At 44.6% G+C, this 19,510-nt stretch overlaps 1 protein-coding gene across 1 annotated transcript in view; it reads right to left on the reverse strand.

Moving 5' to 3' along the window:
* Nucleotides 1-332: 332 nt before the first annotated feature.
* SLC23A2 (solute carrier family 23 member 2) overlaps nucleotides 333-19,510 on the reverse strand; it is a 149,107-nt gene continuing 129,929 nt past the window's right edge. The window contains exons 10-16 of the mRNA XM_082600487.1: nucleotides 18,911-19,067; nucleotides 15,206-15,353; nucleotides 13,976-14,081; nucleotides 8,503-8,632; nucleotides 7,456-7,593; nucleotides 6,506-6,601; nucleotides 333-4,926 (exon numbers count right to left, since the gene is read on the reverse strand). Of these exons, the coding sequence (XP_082456613.1) occupies nucleotides 4,694-4,926; nucleotides 6,506-6,601; nucleotides 7,456-7,593; nucleotides 8,503-8,632; nucleotides 13,976-14,081; nucleotides 15,206-15,353; nucleotides 18,911-19,067 (1,008 nt within the window). The 3' untranslated portion in view covers nucleotides 333-4,693. The remainder of the gene's footprint in view (nucleotides 4,927-6,505; nucleotides 6,602-7,455; nucleotides 7,594-8,502; nucleotides 8,633-13,975; nucleotides 14,082-15,205; nucleotides 15,354-18,910; nucleotides 19,068-19,510) is intronic.

The raw sequence follows: 19,510 nt of genomic DNA on the forward strand, positions 1-19,510 counted from the left end.
ACAGCCTTTCTGGTCCCTAAAATGTCTCCAGCCTCCAGATGTCACTAACTTACTAAGAGACTCATAATTTCACGCCAAAGTCCAGCATGAGTGCATCCTCTAACCAAGGTCTCCCTTCCCCCTTGGGCATCCTCCCAAGGAGCCCATCGTGGTTCTCTAGCTGTGGGGGCCAATTCCTCCTTTGAGTCTTCGATGTATCTAACAAAGGTGAACTTGTTGAACTGAAATTTTTACTAGTTGAGTTCCCTTCCCTAAGTGATGACTTTTAAATAATGACAGGTTTCTTTAAAGACCAGCCAAAGAAGGTACGTGAACAGCTGAACTGTGTCCAGGAGAGCTTTTATTTGTACGGAACAGTTTTAAAAATACAGAATAAAATAGCTTTATCTCTACTATTATTCACAACATCTGGTCCAAATATTACATATTTTTAAAATACTTAAACGTTTAATGAAGCCATGTTAGAAAAACAATATGAAAATTCTTTTTAAAAACTCCATAAAAGAATTAGACATCTCAAAAAACAACCCCACCCCAAATACCCTCAGTATGCAAAATAAAAAACAAACAAAATCCCAGAAAGGTATATAGCCAAAGTCAGTCACAAAAACTTAAGGAAAATATAGGCATCCCCACTGTTTTAAGAACAGTCAGAAATTTATTAACATGTCAAACAAAGGTTGTTACGAGCGAACAAAAAGGGTATTAACTTGACTGTCAGTAAGACGGCACCACTGGGAAGGGTGTCCTAAGTGTTGGGAAACACACAGAGCAATTCTAAGGAGGCTGGATGTTACTAGTGTAGAGTGAAGACGAGGCACAGTCCAGAACAGACTAAAAGGACAGGAATGTGTGGAGGCTGCTGAAAAGGGATCCTCTGCGCTAACGTGCTTCACAGGTCCATGGGCAGATGCTGAACGCGGGCAAAAACGGGCAATCTTCTTGCACTACTCCAGTTGTGACTGCGGGAGGGGTGGAGGGTGGGGGAGATCCTATTCTCTGTGTCAAAATCATAAGGGGACAGAGCACAACACGCATGGCATGTGAGGCCCCAGGTGTTCCCCTAAAGCCAACAGTGGCTCCCTGGAGAAGTGGGCCCTGTGAGAGCTCAGGCTGCCACGGTGTCCAGGGGGCACAGCTGGGTGAGCACACCAGGGGGCAGCAACAGTCACGCCAGGCCTGCTGCCTGCAGCTGAGCATCCACCCCAAGCCGTGGGGGTGAGTGTGCAGGATGCTGCCTTTCTTTGCGCCACACAGGTTCTGATGAGGCTTCCGCCACAGCGCCTTGTTCGTCTCCTATCTGGCCTGACCACTCTTGTGGCATAGATATTATGGAAGATTATAGTTGCCAACTTCAAGTCTAAGTTGCTAGTACCAATATTTCAGCAGAGACATGAATTAAAGAAATAACAACTTAGCTCATGGTCATAAAGTATATGCATGGGTAAATAAAGTATACACACATACGAAAGATTCATCAATGGAGAAATTCTATCATCACATGACATTGTCATGAAAATTATCATTCCCTCCCTGGAAAACTGTGACTATTATCCTGGGTAGAAATGTTATTTTACTATATGGAAATACTGTAATATTCATGCATAAACCAGGTTGTCATCATGAAAGTCAGTATTCTACAGTATGAAGCAAATCCTGTGTGTGAATTTGTTACCATGAAAACGGGAAACCATCAGGACCCATGGTTAAGCCACTTCCCTTGCCTTGATCAATCACAAGAAACTTACTACAATCTAACATTTGAAATCATCTTAAGAAAGATTCTGTATCAATGAATCTATGTTTACTTCCCTAGTGAGAATGAGAATGAAAATTGCCTACAAAGACTGGAGCCACTTCCGATTGTGAACCATTTAGATATTTTATCAAATCCAGTGGTGGGTTCGCCCTTGCCGCCACAGTGATACTGTAGCATCTACTGTCCTATTTATAAGTTTCTACTTTCCACATCAGGATCACCAATGTAAATGTGGAAACGGTGGGTAGGTGTTCATGTGGGAATTGGAGGGTGAATGCCCTGCCCAAGGACATTCACATCCAAAATATCCTAAAACATTCTATTGGCCAAAGCGTAGCGGGTATGTGGACCCAGCAGTGGAAGTGGGAGGTGCACAGGCACAGACTGTACATGGCCACTGTGTCCCCCAAAACCTCCCCTTCAGGTGTGTGCTTAAACACAAGAAGCAGATGAATATATTTTTCTTTCAACTACAGACTCATTCTGTAGCATATCTGCTAGCCAGAGGACACTTCCTAATCTCCTGTCCCCTTCCCCCACCTTGGACAGAGAATCTAAGTTGGCCCCAATGGAACAAGAAGGGCAAAAACCCTCTTTTTCCAATAGGAGGTGTGGGCACAGGGCTTCTTTGCACATTTGAAGGCTTACGGAAAATATCCCCCCCAGACCAGCAGATCTGAAACCTCTCAGTAAGTCCAGCCCAGGAGAGTTTTCAGAAGGGAGAGGATTCCTAGACATCTGAAGCACATGCCCTGAGTGTTACCCACTGGGAGGGAAGATTCCTGGGTCAAGTTAAGCTGAAAGGAACTTGTTCCTGAATTACCAATGGTTCAGAGGCTTTCATTTGGATATTTGGTCCTTCTGCTCATCTAGAGAGCTAGAATACTGCAGTCTCTGGGATGTTTTACAATTTCCCTCATTGTTCAGAGGAGAGAAATTGGAGATGCTGAGCAAAATACAAATAGAAGGAACTAAGCAACTAAGGGGACAACTAGGGCTGTCAGCCTCGAGGGCTTACCAAGTCAAACGGATGAAAATCATTTAACCAGTGTGCTTCTAAAGTAAATATGCACCAAATACACTTCAAAAAAACATACCATACAAATTTAAATTTAGAATCTAAGTTCTTTACTTAATCTGCAATAAGGTCTTGGCAAAACAATGCAGTGGCTCTGAAGTGTTCTTGCCAGAATAGGCCTTAAAGTCCCAAACTTTACAGGAGTCAAGGAGGCTGTAGCGACACAACAATGCTGCCAAAGACATCCCAGTGTGGTGAGCTGAGCCAGTTGCGGGGGCCGGAAGTTCACCATGTGGACACAAGGCTGCCAAGAGCCATGTGTTCACTGCCTGGTAAACAACCAGGTAAATACTTAAGAAGCACTACCTCAAGAAACGAGGTCACTCAGGATTTTCCTTTGATTGCAAATTTCAAGCCAAATTCAATAAAAGTCATTTTTGTCAGAAACAATTTAATATTATTAATTAGAATTCAACAGAGGGGGCCTGCCAGCTGCTCTTCTTACTACCTGCAGCAATAACTTAAACAGGAAAGGCAGCATTTGGCCAGGGGATCTAGTCTTCCCCTCTGCAAAATCAAAATCCAGTGGACATTCAACATGGCAACTCACAGAAAGTCTCCTTAGGCCTTAACTGCCAGATATGAATGGCAACAGAACTGCAGTGATTAATTTACCAGGAGGCCGCACCATTCAACATGGCGGCTGTTTGTCACCTGCCCCAGCTTCCCTTCTTCACAAAACAAATTCACGTATAACTTAACCCATGGTTTCTGGGCTCTGGTCCAGTAGTCAGTTTTGATAAATAGATTAAGCATCATGTATTTACACTTCCGTGGTATCAAGCAATACAAAACACAACCACAATAATGGTTACTGGCCTTTAAGAGCCAGGAAAACAAGCTTCCCTGATGGTGTCTACAGCTTTACAAACGCTGGTTCCTTTCTTAATGGGGGATAGGAGGTGAGGGACAAGTAATAGGGATGTAAGGTAAGAGGGTCACATGGAAAAACACTGATTTCAAAAATCTATAGTCAATAACGTTAAATAGGAATAAAATCTTGTAATAATAGATACACACAACAATAACTGACATCCACATGTCAGCAGAACCAAGACCCCCATAAACACCTGCTTGGTGCCCTCATGGGCACTCTATACCCGTCACACCAGCCAGGAATGATAAATGCCAGCTAGAGTGTCTCAGCTACTAGTAAAAAAAAAAAAGAGGCCAATATGAGATGTGCCGGCCCAGCTTGGGCCGGGGTGGCACCAAGAAAGTGTAGTTGAGCATCAGATACTGATTTCAAGGTACCTTCCCTTCCCGTCCAATCCCCCAATTTCCATTCTAATTATATTTGTACAAACTTTACCCATGCACGGATTTGGGCATAGGGTAAGCATGTCACTGTTTTCAACTGGCCAGCAGCCACCTCCTACAGGAGTATCAGGGAACACAGAATCTCACTTGACAGTGCAAGGATACTGGTGCCCCTTGACCAGAGGAGGTCTTTGCAGGTGAAGGTCCTGGTGCTTCCAAGCACAGAAAGCCCCTGGACCCTGGAGGTGGCCTGTAAGAAAGCTAGCACAGGGTGTTAGAAGGGGACTGAAAACAAGGAATCGCTGTGGGCTTCAAGCATCCACTCCCACAGGAGGACAGGAACTTCAAATTCAACAACCATGGCCAGCAATGGATGCTCTCAAGGGCAAAGGGTCAGGGGCTTAAATAAAAAGATAGGTGAGACACCATATTAGACAGGATCACAGCCCACAACAAAAAAGCTACTTGTAATCTGTCTTAGCTCCGGGGTGGACAATGTAAATGCAGATCTACAAACATATATGTTACTGCTTGTTACTCAGCAAGGAACTACAGGTTCATGCCTCACTGCGGCTGGGCCACAGGGCAAGCTACGGCTATACTGTGGCCTGTGAGTCTTCATCTGAACTCCGGCTGTTAGTGCTCTTCCTGAGGCCTTTCCATGTGTAGCCTGCAAAGGTTGGGCTGATGGGTAAGTAGCTGAAACATCTGTATTTTTTAATAATGTTCATGCCAAATGGCAAGTCGTAGGATTCCATGCCATCAAGAGACTTGCTCCCTTTGCCCACGCCCTTCTTCCATTTCCTGATTCCCCTTTCCTCTGGAGTACCTGTGGAACACACACACACAACAGAACAAAAACAGAACAACAGATGTTTAGTTACATAGTTCTACCAAGAGCTGAGATCCTCCACTGCTGCTGTCTCATAAATCGAAAGGAATGGGGTGGCAGGAAGAACACTTGAGGAGGAGTTGATGCCCAGTCCAGAAATCTAAGAATCACTAATCGCTCAAAACCACCACTTCTCTCTAAAACGCCGATCTGATCTTGCAAAATGGGGCCCAGAGTCATTATTACATATCACAGTGCCTTCACCACTTGGTCACTGCACACCCACCCACCACTCATCCAGACATATCACTTTTCATACTGTTTTGCTCCATTTCAGTGGGTGGGGGGTGGTGCATTTGTCACATATTCCCCACTTGTTGTGCTCCTGTGAGGATGAACTGCCACTGGCATAACGCTCCTGGCAATTCTGTACCCTGACAGATGAGTCAGGGAGAAAGATCTGGACCTACAGGGTTCAGCAGCTCCTGGACTCCTTTACAAAAATCTTTCCAGTGCAGAGAGGAGCACTGGCACCTGCTTTTAGCTACATGGGAGCCCTAACAATGTACTTCTCTGCCTGAGCCTGGGTGTTGAGCTTGACTCTATGGTGCAGGGCTTAGGAACCTCTCACACATAAGCTATGCCCTCCCATGGGCATTTCAGTAATAAAACTGACTTTAATTTCCATCTGCCTGACTCCTTTGTCTCTCTCTCACTTAGTGCTGACTTAGGAGAGAAAGAGGATGTTACTGGCCTCCCACAAATCTAACACCTTCCACCTATTCATGTGTGTGATTCCTTCTGCCAGATGTGTTCACCCCTCATGCCCCTAGTAACCTCTTCTTGATTGAGGCTTTTTGGAGGTAGGTTACGGGCACAATCTCAATAAAACCTTCAAGCTCAAGAATAAACATCATCCTTCCTTGACAGCAGATGAATCTACCAGTGCATCCATGGCAGCACTTTACAACGATACAAAGCAGCCTCCTCTAGGAAGCTGGGAAGGCCACAGGGCAGGGCTGACATCACATCCTAGTCCATCACCCAGCACTTGGCATAGAATGCACCAGCTGTGAAACAAGGGCTATGGGTGTTGGAGAGAGCTGCCTCCATACATCTCTCAGGCACTGGTCCTGGCAGTGGCCTGCCTCTGCAATGACTCATTTAAAGGACAGGCTCCACAAGGAGAAGAAGTGCTGCCCACTGGTAGCAGCTGGCTCAGGAGCGTGTGAACAAGTCAACGAAAGCCAAACTGCAGAGCTCCAGGCAAGGTTGAGCAGAGGGGCAGGCAGCTGGAGCATGCTTAAGGCATCCCGCTGCCACTTCACCATATGCAAGGAGCTCATCTGCTTTTCCTTAAATGTAATTCAGCAAGAAGGAAAGAAAAAAAACTAAGTTTATTAGCAAAAAAGTGATTCATAAAAGGTGGCTGAAAGTGTCCTCTTAACCACTTTAGAAAAGACAGTTTTAACCAGTGATTGCTTTGAACTGATTCACTCTTCCTGCTTCCCATATTTATTTGGCAAAAAAAAGTAAGTCACACATGTAATAAGCATGTTTGATATATACCACATACCTGGGATGGTGTTATCCAAAATAAAAGCCACACAGCCTCCTACAAACATAGCAGTTGTGAGGAGAACATTCAACACTTGATCGATTCCTGTTATCCCTGAAAATGACATAGCAACTGGTCACTGCCAGCCAGAATAGGCCTGCCCTTGACTTAGAAAGGAACACTGGGGTGGACACTAATTGCCAGTCCGTCAATACAGTGCATGAAAGTGTAAATTTCTGCTATGCATGTGTAGATAAATTTTTGCCAGTAACATGTTAAACTACTATGAATGCTTTCAACAGTAATCAAAAGTTATCTCCATAAGGAAAATTCCTAACAATGGTTCACAGATGATAAATCTAATAGAGTGAAGTTCAACCTGTAATGAACTATGAAGACTTTGGGGGTGGAGGGGGGTGTTGTTTGCAGATTAAAAAAAAAATCAATATAAAAGATGGCTATTGTAAGGCTGAAAATTTTACAAAGTGAATAACAAGACAAAAATATTTGTGGGGTCAGCAATCAAACGAAGGGCTTCAGAATTCTGGGTTACTAATTAGTGCTTAGCTTCTTTTAATTAGGAGCAACTTTATTTCTAAAGATGTTATCACATGAATGAGATATATTAAGACAGAAGTTCACACACTTTCTGTATTTAAAAATATAATGCTCCCCAACAGAAAAATAACATGTGTTTGGTGAGAATATGGAGAAATAGAAATCACTGTGTCCCACATACCTGGTGGGAATGTAAAATGGTTCACCTGCTATGGAAAACAGGTGGTTAGGAGTGCAAAGGGCTTCCAGATAAGCTTTAGCCAAGTGGGATTTAAATGAAAAACATAGATGAACATTCATCAAAATGATTCCTGAAGTTCCAAAGTTCTCTCCAACTGATGATGAGCTGTTTGTGAACTGCTGGCTGTGGTTCCAACTTCCCCACAAGATTCAAGGCCTGTTTTTCCTACCTGTGACGAGAGGGTTCTGTCTGAGGTAACTTGGAAGGACAAGCCCAAAGAAGATTGAAAATCCAAGCACAAAGAGGTTCCGGGAAGAATTTAAATCAATGAACTGCAGGTTAGAGAGTCCAACAGCTGTGATCATTCCTGGAGAGAAAAACATGAGATCACAAGTTCCATTATCTCACCTATGGCATGGATGACAGATAAACTGTCGAAGACAGACTCCCTACAATGTCCTTTCTCGGTCCCATCAGAAACAGGTTGGGAGACCTGCGTAGTGACAGGACAGGGACCCAAATGTGACCACCTGGGTCTCTGATCCAAATGACCCTTGGCCTAGGCACTATTTGGGCTTAAATAAGGGGCATAAACATCACACTATGCTTTTTTTAGACCAGGCAGAAAACTAAGGACATTGGTTCTCCCTCAAAAACTTGATTCAAACAATTTAAATTACATTGGGAAATGCACCCAAATATCAAGTCCCTGATTACTACAGCTGAATGGCACAGAGATCAAATAGAGTCCCATCGTAAAAATGGTCAGTTTTTTTTTTTTTTTTGCAGTACGCGGGCCTCTCACTGTTGTGGCCTCCCCTGTTGCGGAGCACAGGCTCCAGACGTGCAGGCCCAGCGGCCATGGCTCACGGGCCCAGCTGCTCCACGGCATGTGGGATCCTCCCGGACCGGGGCACGAACCCATGTTCCCTACATCGGCAGGAGGACTCTCAACCACTGTGCCACCAGGGAAGCCCCAAAATGGTCAGTTTTAAATGGCCCAGAGGGGAAGATAGTTTGAGTTTAAATCAATTAGAAATGGCAACTAGAGGGAATAAAATTTAATTTGATTTTTCCTAGCTCAATTATTCTACCTTTAACATCAATTCAACTCAGAAAGTGATATGTGTTTATATGTTTTTAAGGTATATCCTTTTGTATTTTAAAAAAGAAATTTATCGTTACCTTCAATCTCACTGAAGGGATTCCTTAGCAAATGTGAAGAAAGAAAAGGAGCCTGAGAAGGAAGCCGGCTATGAAGGAAATGGAATTTTACCAAAGAGAGTACAGAAGAGGGCGCCAAGCACAGGATCCGGGAGCGAGGCGAAGAGGGCACTGAACTTTCCAATCATGCCCAATGCCAGCATGAGTGCTGCACCGTACTGTATCACCCGACGACTGCCAACCTGTGGGACACACAGAGGGCAGAGACAGGCATTCACCTCGAGGCCCTCCAGCAGCACACACAACTACTCAGGCCCCATGGGAAAATGTGACAAAACCCACAGACAAAATCTGGATTACTCTTAAAACTTTTAGTTAAGAGGGTTCAGTCTCATTTCACAATAAGGATTGATCTCAATACTCTAAACACATAAATATTACTAAAAAAACAGCTAGAGTAAAAAGATTACCACCACCTTTCCTTGTTCCCATCCCATCTGGTTCTTGCCAGAAGCTGACTGTTCTGCTCTCCTTTACTACGGGGATCCTGGGGCTCAGCCTTTGCGTCTCCGAGCCCTGGGCAATGTCACCTCAGTGTGCACCTGCTCCTGCGCTCTGGTCCTGGGTTTCTAATGCCCACAGTCACTGGCCAGGATGATCTTCTAGTGTCTCAAATGCAAAAACTACACTTGGCCCCTGCTTCTCTTCTGGGTTCTGGCAAATCAGACAAAACCCCCAAACATTTCTGGAACTACTTTTCCTCCTGGTGTATTACTCATTAGAGGTGGCACAGCCTGGAGACCAAAGAGTGCAGGAGCTGCCTGGCTCCTGTCTCTGCTCCACCTCTAACTATGAGACAGGCATTAGCCTCTCTGGGTGGCAGGATCCTCATCTCTGTAACAATGAACCGTGTGCTTCTGCTTTGAGGATTAAATGAGATGCATGTAAAAGTCTGAACAGCACCTGGGAAGCATTAGGTTATTTGACAGACTCCCACCTGAACTTGCTGCCTCTGGCCTTTCCTCTGCTCACCTGTCCTCTCCACTATGATGGAGTGACCTCTTTAACATCGTGATTTGGGAGGTCAGTCCCCTGCCTAAGTCTTCGGGTTCTCATCCCCCTTCTGGCCAGTTCTCAGACACATCCTTCAAAATACTACCCCAATGCTACCTCTTCTGCAAAGCCTTCTTTGATTCCAAGCCTTGGCTCCCCCAACTCTGGACTTCTGCAGCACCATGTAAAGCACTTCCCATGTGGTCCCAACTTTATTGGTTAAGCTTGATCTCTGCCTTCTAGAAGCGTTCATCTAGTCCACTGTCACCCAGGTAGTGAGAGATGGAGCTAGCACTGGGCTCAAGAATCCTGCACTGTTGGTCCCTACTCTGTGCTGCCTCTCCCAGGAAATCATCCTGAGGACATAAACTGGATAAAAGAGGTTCCAGAAATGGAATAGTGTCCACAGGGCTTTATGTATGATTTACAGTGAATAGAAGATGGCTACTTAAATTTTAAGTAACTAAAATGAAATGAAATGAAATGTAAAAGTCAGTCCATCAGTTGTACTAGCCACATTTCAAATGCTCAGAAGGCATGTGTGGCTGGGGGCTCCCACAGGGGATAGTGCAGGGTACAGAACATTTCCACTACTGCACTGTTCTCCTGGATGATGCTGGGATGGACCTTCCAACAGCTTCTCAATGTGCCCAAGGGTCAAGTTCAGAATAAGAATTGAATCTTTTACTGAGCTGTCCAGCTAGAATCAGTCACAGCTGACACTGGAGCCTAGCGTCCATTACTCCAATTTACAGTTCCTCCCATTATACCACCACTATATGCAGGGGAGCAGTGAAAAGGTCATGCACACTGGCAAACGGAGCAAAAATGACTTATGCTTGGCTGTAATACATGATTAGGAAGGCTTTCATTTACAAATAGCTTGTTTTTCAGCATTTTCAAGGACCTACTATGTGACCAGCACTTGGGAAACTGGGATGGGGGCAGTGATGGATACAAAGATAAGACACAAGCTTATGATCAAATAATTGTACTGCTGCAATTGTTATGTTGCGTGGGACTCCAGTGGGAAGAGAAAACTCTGAAAAGTTGGGGAGGGTTCCCTGGAGATGGTCTTGAGGCATGAGTAAGAGAAAGAGCAACCAGACAGAGGGATCCACCTCCCAGCAGGGTCAGCCCTGTTAGGTGTGCAGGCGGGAGGGCTGAGCTGGCCCTAGGGATGCCTGAAACAATAAATCTTTTATGAAAACCATGCAAGGAAGGCTGATCTGCCTTAGATGCTGTCCAAAAAAAGCAGCAGGTTAGCCATTCTTCTGTTCAACAAACATTAACTGAGTGCCTATTATACATTTCTGTTCCAAACACCAGAGACACAGCCCTAAAATCCCTGCCCTGCTGGTACTTACATGGAGCCTTCACATCTCCTTTCTCCACTCCCTGGAATCACCTCCCAGACTCCCTTCTGATCTCCTTCCTGAACTGTTGCTTTGCCTAGGGCCACTGAAAAATCGACACTGCATTTCTGACCTTCCAAAGTGTTCAACAGGGTGGTATGCTGCAGAGGAGAAATGACCTCCCTCTGGATACCATCAAAGAGATAGTTCAGCCAAGGAAGATGGTGTTTACTCTTCCTAGAAATAAACTTAGGGCTAAATATCATATAACAGTATGTCTATTTTGCTTATTTAACCACATGCTAAGTGCTTTACATCAAGTTATTAATTCCAAAACCTTGCAAGCTATCTTTATAGACAAGGGTATAGAAACTCAGAGAGGTGATGTAACTTGCCCGTGGTCACTTTAGTAGAATGTGATGGAGCCAGGGCTGGATCCAAAGCAGCCACCTCCCTACCATGTCATGCTGCCCTTCTCTGTGGGACAGACACTGGAACACACTCAGCAGAGAAGTCCTGCACATGGAATCCAACCCATCCAACCCTCAGAACTTCAGAACACACAATGGTGTAGGCAGCCTCAACTCTCATCAAATAGTTAGAATGTCCATGTCTGTACATGGAACACCATAACTGGATAAAGGAGAGCGAACAGTGGAGTTGCCAGGAAATGGAGATAGATTCTCCGGAAGAGCCACAGATCACCCTCTTTCTATTTGTTCTGGAAGTCTGATACAATGGTCCAGACAGTGGTGTCTGGAAGAATTTCATACAGTGATGGAAACATTCTGTATCTGTGCTTTCCTGTGGCCACCAGCCACATGTGGCTACTGACTACCATATTAGACAACACAGATCTAGATCTAGAATTGTCTGATTTCAGATCTGAGTTCTAATCAGAAAAATGACTGTCCCAAGTCCTTCAGCTGGACAAGAGGCAGAATACTGCCTATAACCTTGTGCTTCCCTTTTCCTGGGCAGGAATCTTCCATCAGCCACATGGCTCAGGCCACAGAGAAGTTTCTGGTGCAAGTCCTACTTCCCCACCCCAAGGCATCTGTGTAGATGGCTCAGTTATACCCCCCTGTGAGTCAGGGCAATGGAAACCAATTCCAGGGCTGATATTGCTCTCAAATGGATAAGGCCTTTGCCTAGGGTAAGTGGGTCCAAAGGGATTCAGAGGTAAGATCAATTGGCTCAATTAAAAAATGCGGGCAGGGTGCCTTTTCAGAATAAGCTAGCACCATCGAAATTATAATAAAGATAATTATTCCCCAAACTATCTCAGTCAAGTTTTAGAAGAAACCTTAATGACAGCACTACTTACTCCCTACAGTGACCTTGGTTAAATTATGTGATGATGTGTTTTAAAAAGGTGCAGAAAGGGAGCTGGCTTGTTAAACTGTTTCCCCAAGAGTCCCTCCATCTATAATAATTTTACTACTCTGTTATTTTGGATTAGTTATATGTCTACAGGTTCAGGGCAGCTAACTGGCTAAAGAGTGGCTTATGCCCCATTTGGTGCCCATTTGACCCTTCCCTTAGCTCTGTGTGCTCAGCATCTGCTCTCACCATGGGCAGCAATAGGACCCAGGCATCCTGGAGGAAGTGCCCATCAGGCAGCCCTCACATGTCATGTGCCAGGAACAACAGGCAGCAGGTGGGGCCACCAGCACACCTGAGGCTGAGCTCTGTGATGGCCTGGCCAACTTACAGGAAACCAACCGGCATGTCAGGCTTGCACAATGCATGCCCTGCTCCCTTTCACTTGGATTTGCAGTTACAATTAATCAAACTAAGTATTTGGTTTCTTTTTATCTGGTTATATAATCTTGCAGAGGGCTGGAGGAGGATTTCTAATTGTAAAGAGGTCAAACAGTTCTAGAAGGCTCCAGCCCACCCCCAAGTTCTCAAGTTCAGGAGGAAGACCTCTGATTCATGCAGGCCACCCTAGATGGTGAACCAGTTCTAACGGTGTCTAGCTGAGCAACATACAATGGCCAGGGCCGAGCTGCATTCCTCAACACCCTGGGCAAACAGCAAGCTTTGGCCCAAAGCAACTGGGATATAAAATTTATTTGCTAGTAAATTTGAAAGGCCAAGAAGTAGCCTCCTTTTTACTGAAGCTGGATTGTGGTGTCTGTGCTTGGAGTGGGGTGGGGAGGAGAGACAAGTGGGGAGGACTTCAGACCCAGGCACTGCTTCAACCTGAGTGACTCGCTGTGGCTTGTTCTGCCACTAACTCCACAACCAATTTCATCTGAAAGAGAAGAATGATGCTGCTGCAGTTTGAAAACTGTGTTACTGTAAGACTGATTTATTTGTAATGAGTAATATAATTTCTCATCTAGAACTAGTGCCATCTCCTAACTGGTCTCCTGCTTCTACCCTCTCTCCCGCCCACCATGTTCTACTTTCATCATAGCAGCCATAGTGATTCTTTAAAACAAAAAAATCAGATGGAGTCACACCCTGCGGCCCCCACTTCCACTCGGCCCCTGGCAGCCTGTAGGGCTGCAGGACCTGGCCCTCAGCTACCCCAAGAACCTTATCTGCTCTTACCAGGCCCACTCCCACTTCCCTCTCTGCTTCCTGCCCCACTGGCCTCCTTGCTGCTCTGCAGCGGCTTTGCACTGGCGGTTGCACTACTGGAATGAATGCCCCTCCCCGGGTACCTGCACAGTTCCCTCCCTCAGCTCCATCAGGTCTTTGCTCAAAGTCATCTTCTCAACGAGGCTTAGCCTGACTACCCGATTTAACACTTACCCTCCTGATCCCCCACCCTGCCCCATATTTCTGTCATACTTATGCTTACTATTTATTGCTTGTCTTCCTCTGCTAGAATCTAAACTCCACAGACGATGGGGATATTTCTCTTTTTTATTCACTGATGTATCCCAAGTGCCTAGAACAGTAGCCTGGCAAAGGGTCGGTGCTTAATAAAAATTTGTGGAATGTATGAAGGAATAGCACCGGAGTGCCTGCCTACCCAGGTCAGTCAAGGCGAAAGAGACCTCTATCAGCATTCCAAAACCCATCAATGAAAAAATAAGAGATGGGGAAGAAGATGATCTCGGAATTGGAGGCCATCCTTTTGGAACTCACAGTGGCCAGACCAATCAATGAAATGGATCAACATTTAGAGGCCCAACCATTTAATTAGAAAAATATTTGTACCTTAGTAATTCCCAAAACTCCAATGTTGGGACTGGATGAAGTAGAGCCATTCCCAGTACCAAATATGCCATCGAGAACACAGGAGAGACCCTCCACGAAAATGCCCCTAAAACGTAAAGGAATGGGGGAAAGAAAAACATTCATTCCACGGGAGAAATACGCTGAAATACACTCCAAATGGTTGTGACCCAAAGGCAGGGTCCACAGACCTGTAGCCTCCACACTCCCCAGGAGGGGTTAGCAATGCAGACTCTCAGGCCCCACCCCAGATCTGAAGACCTGCATTTTAACAGGATTCTCCATGCTCATTCAACTTTGAGAAGCACATCTCTGAACCACACATCAGACACAAATGTTTAAAAATTATTCCAAATTAAAAGATTTTAGCCAGAAATATAAAGTCATTTGTTGGAATCTAAGACAAACATGGGTCATCCATTGATTTGATTCCTTTCCTATTACTAATATAGTTTTATCAGAAAGGAAATGCTTTGTAATTTTGTAAACATTAGAACTTTTAAAAGAATCAGTATATAAATAATTTACTCATATGAAATAACTCCATTAGAGAAAAACAGAAAAACCAGGACTCTAAACCCCAACAGAACCAATGCAAGAGATGCTAAGACACCAGCCCTTTGGATCTCATCACACACAATCCCTTCTGGAAGGGCGGCAGCTGGCTGGGCAAGGCAGAATGATCTGGGCTGTTTTCTCTTCTCTGCAGCTTCCATAGGGCCCAATTTGCCCCCAGCATCCAGAAACTAAAGACCAGATGTGCTGAGAATATAAACTCCACAGCTCATAAACCTCTAGATTCTACAGACTTCATTTATTCCTGCTCTTGTCTCTCTCTATATGAATTGTAACTGTGACTAGAACTGCTGGGAAAACAAGAAATCAAAGGGGGCAATACATCCATGACCCAAACCAAGCAAAGAACAGTGGCGGTATCTGGTACTTGTTTTGGCGAGTTTAAGGTCTGCAGTGATCTCACAGAGAATGTCTTACACAATTGTTACCATGAGGAAGAAGGGTGGGAATTCTGCTCCATATTATGGATGAGGAAAATCAGGGCAAAATGGGGGCAGTGACTTATCCAAAACAAACAGCCAATAAAGAGCCCTGGTGCTTGGCTACTTCATGTTGAAACTCTTGGTTATCCAAACCAATGAGCAAAGTATGAGGCGCTGGGCCCGATGAAGAGCTCGTTTTTTCTCAGGAACGCACCTGTTTATTGCATGGATGGGGGGCGGTGGGGCACAGGACAGCCTTGCACAGGCGTAGTAGTCCCCGATAGACTCGATAATACTGGCAACGACCGCACTGAGCATGCCGATGACACCAGCCGCAGAGATGGTGGGCAGTCCCCATTGAACTAAGGAAGGAAAACAAGCATGAAAGTCTCATGAACTTCCTTAGAGAGGCAGGCAAAAGTTTTCAGGACACTGAGTCATTCAGTATGTTAGAGGACACTACAAGATCCACTCAGATTTTTGAAGCTCATGGAAACTATTTGTTTATTTTTACACCTAAGTCATCAGTGCACTAGATGCCTGGGAATAGTTTCTGAGTTGGATGAAGACAGCCATAACCAGGATTGGTCTGCTTTATTTAAAAGAAGAAATTGTTTGGCTGGAAGAGGTGGGTGCTACTCTTCCTGCTTCAAAGCCACACTCAGTGTCTGTTAAATTACAGTTCAACACAGCCTGCTTTGTTGGCATAGGAATTTGTATGAAGAGGATTTTTAGCCCTGCTGTGCAAAGCATGATACAAAATAGTGCTCCTGCCCAGGGGGTGGCGTCAAATGAAAAATCACCAGCTAAATTTAAATCCCAACAGTAAAGCATGGCACAAAGTATAGACAACCCTTCTCTAGTATAATTCCAGCACTTTTGTTTTTTTTAAGTAAACCATGTTACGGAAAATTAAAGAGTTTCCTTTGAGAAAGCAAAGCAAAGTCCCCAGGTAGCTTCATTTTGAGTATCCTATCCAGATTTAATTTTTAGTACGGGTTTTTTTTTTTTTTCTTTAAAAGTATATCTATTTGGATACCGAAAACCATTGACCTTATTTAATAAAAATAGCATGAGGAACCTTCACTGTTAGAACGAATAGACTTCTTTGTAAAGTACCTAGACCTTCTTTCCCTGAACCGTTAGTTATAATAGAGCTACTAAATAGAAAGGACAGTGAAAAAAGACATGTATAAAATGTTGTCTTGTGCAGGGGCCAACAGTGTACTGAGGGATCAGAACACTAAAACATCTTGGAACCAGTGCAATGATTAGACTTCAAATGAAGGCAACCCAAACCAGGTCACAATGAGTACCAGTTAGGAAGTGAGGAATTAGCACAGTCCCTATCCAAGAAGGGCCTGGAGAGCAGGAGACAGGTGGAGAGGGCGTTCTGGGTAGGCAGCAGCCTGAGCATCAGTGGATGGACACAGCCGGGCAGGAATAGGCTAGTGCTCAGCAGAGGGGGGTGTGCAGCACGGGGCAGGGAGGTTTGGAAGGCCTTGACCAGCCCCCTGGAGGGGCTTGCCTCTGTCTCATAGGTAATGGGAGCAACCACAAGTTTGCGAAGAAAAAGATGACACGTAAAGTCAGATGTGCAGAATATGCCTGGAGTATGTGTGTAGACAGAACTTTTCCTGCCTGGAGCTCACTTTACCCTGTGGGAGCTGACCAGGGGGTGCAGAGGCAGCCTGTGGTCAGGGGTTCAAGATGCAGACCCACCAGCAACCGGCTTGGTCAACATCTCATCTCTGGATTGGTTTGGAATGGATTCTTCACATGCAGATGATTTCTTTATCAAGCAACATTTTGTGTTTTCTAAATAACCTTTTATATGGTTACCTTTGCTGATGCAGCACTGTGGTTTCATTTTAGTATCTTGATTTTGGGGGTTGGATTCTTGTTTTATTTTGCCATTTATTATTTTTCAGAAATTGCCTTTTATTTTCTGTCTTTTTACTTTTTTACTGCTTTCTTATTTTTTCCGCTTTGCCTGAAGTCCTTATTTTTAAAATCTTTATTCCATTTACTTCAACATTTAAAATTTGTAATCTTAATTTTTGATCCCTTTTCCTTCAGATTATTTATTTATTTAAATTTTAAACCTGCTGGCTTCCAGCCTTCTATTTAAGTCTGTTATTTCATCTTTCCTCTTATCTAGAAGCTTTAATTTATTTTGTTACTTTATAGCAGGGTTTCTCAACTCAGCACTGTTGACATTTTGGACCAGAAATCTGTATTTTAACAACCAATCCAGGTAATTCTTAGCATATTAAAGACTAAGAACCACTGCTCTAGATATATGAAAACTTGTCTCTGGATTAAGCCAAATCATTAGAGAGTACATAAGACTACATCCTCTGGCTCTGGAAGTAGCTCTTTATCTCGGGGAGCTCTGGCAATAGAGAAGCTGGTGGCAGTCAAGGGCTGTTGTCAAGAGGAGCCAGACAGCACTCTCTGCAGTCATGACATTAAGGCCCTGTCCAACTTAGTTATGCCTCCTTATGCATGGGTCCCATGGTACCTGAGCAAAATCTCTCTGGTCTCTCAACACATGCACAGCTGCTTCTCCTGGACACCCCCACTCTGTGTTTCTATTTGTGCTCATCTTGGGAGCCGCATGCACAGGCAGCGAGGACCACCCCACATGTGCCGTGGGGGCTTCCTCCTACCTGCCCACCCATGCCTCCTCCTGACTCCCTCACCAATCGACTTTTAAACTCACTTTATCTCAAATTACATGTATGTTTATGAACCATGTACTAGGGGGGAATAGGGGGGACGAATTTGTGTATACATAAATACATACTTATACCATATAATCTGACGAGAATTTAGAAAGACTAAGCTTTTTACAGTGTTTGTAAATGTGTCAAGACCAGAAGGAACAACTGCCAGCATCCTTATCATTTAACATGCTTAGAACAGTTATCTTTTCTTTTTTTTTTGGCCATGTCGCGCTACGTGGGATCTTAGTTCCCTGACCAGGAACTGAACCCGTGCCCCCTGCAGTGGAAGCACAAGAGTCCCAGCCACTGGACCTCCAGGGAAGTCCTTAGAACAGTTATCTCTAACCCAGTCTTAATATCCTTGGTTTTTCCTCCTTGTCATAAAATATGAAAATGTGACTGCTGGACAGGGGCATAAATTGGTACAACCCAACTAAGTTCAGGTTTCCATTCTAATAAAAACCTTAAATGCCAGGAACAGACTCTTCACAATACAACAACAAGCATGTGATCATCACTGGGTTCACACCAATCACTTTCGGGGCTAGGGTCTAGAAAATGCTACACATGAATCCAAGTGATACCTCATAGATGGGGATTGTACATCCCTGCCACCTGGCCAAGAGTTACCCAACACTGAAATTATAACTTAAGATCCATCATCCATCCATTTGTGAATGAATATTAGTTTACCTGACAGCTGTGACCAAATTAAAAAAAAATTATAGCTACCCATTAAAAGATTATACAAAGTCCATCATGCTTGAGCCGTCTGCTAATCTTCAGGCCCCTCCCACTCAAGTCTGTTCATTTCAGTGGCTTGGGTACTGTGCAGCTCTGTACTTGCCTTTCTAAGCAGCTGCCCTCAAACCCTGGCCACCAGAGCTCAAATCTGGCAAGAGACCCCTTTATGTCTGGGATTTTGCCCTAGTGGAACCAAAAGAAACAACCAGTATACCTGAGAAGGGAGCTGGTTAGTCTCTGTGTGTTAATTATGGCCCTCTGGGGACAAAGCCTCCTGTCTCCCTTTTCTGCTGTCTAATCCTCTAAGGGTCAGAATGGTAAGACTTTCAGGGCATGCTCTGGGACAAAGAAGGCCTTCCGTGTTGCAGAGCCTCCTGACAACTTCCAACTCCTCTAGGTTGGGCCCTTGTGGGCTCCTGACCCCTCTTGGCCACCAGAATACTTACATGGGTATGGGACCTTAAACCACGGGGCTACCAGAAGCACACCCTGCCTGGCATCAGTTCGAGCATAGAAGCCATACTTCATGCTATCAGGAGGGAAGACATCTGTTACTGTGAAGATGAAGCAGAGCAGCCAGGACACAAGGATGGCCAGGATGATCTGAAGTGGTCAAAGGAAAAAGCTCTGTCAGGCCAACAGAAGTGATGGTTGTTGGCAAAAGACGCCTTCCTGCAGTTGGAATATCATACCCCCGAGAGCCCATCATCATCAGTACTTTGCAGAAAAAACACATAAGGGATCTGCTTAGAACCTATTCCTTGAATGGAATCACATTTAGAGAGAGCAATTTTATGCAGTAAAGTTATTTAGCCCGAATCTGGCTAGTAAAATAAGAATAATGGACAATGGGCCTGAAAAGGCCACATGGAGTCAGACCTCCCTCAATTCCAAGGACAATCAATGTCCTCTCACATACTGCTAAAAGGGCTCCAGCATTGGAAACTTCCACTGCTTTTAAATTTTAGGTCCGTGGTGATTTGGGTGGTCATTAGTACCCTGATATCATCACACAGACATGGTCCCCCCAGGACGACCTGCTTAAA

Source organism: Mesoplodon mirus, assembly GCF_964341445.2.
Source record: "Mesoplodon mirus genome assembly, chromosome: 15".
In the NCBI taxonomy this organism is placed as follows: Eukaryota; Metazoa; Chordata; class Mammalia; order Artiodactyla; family Ziphiidae; genus Mesoplodon; species Mesoplodon mirus.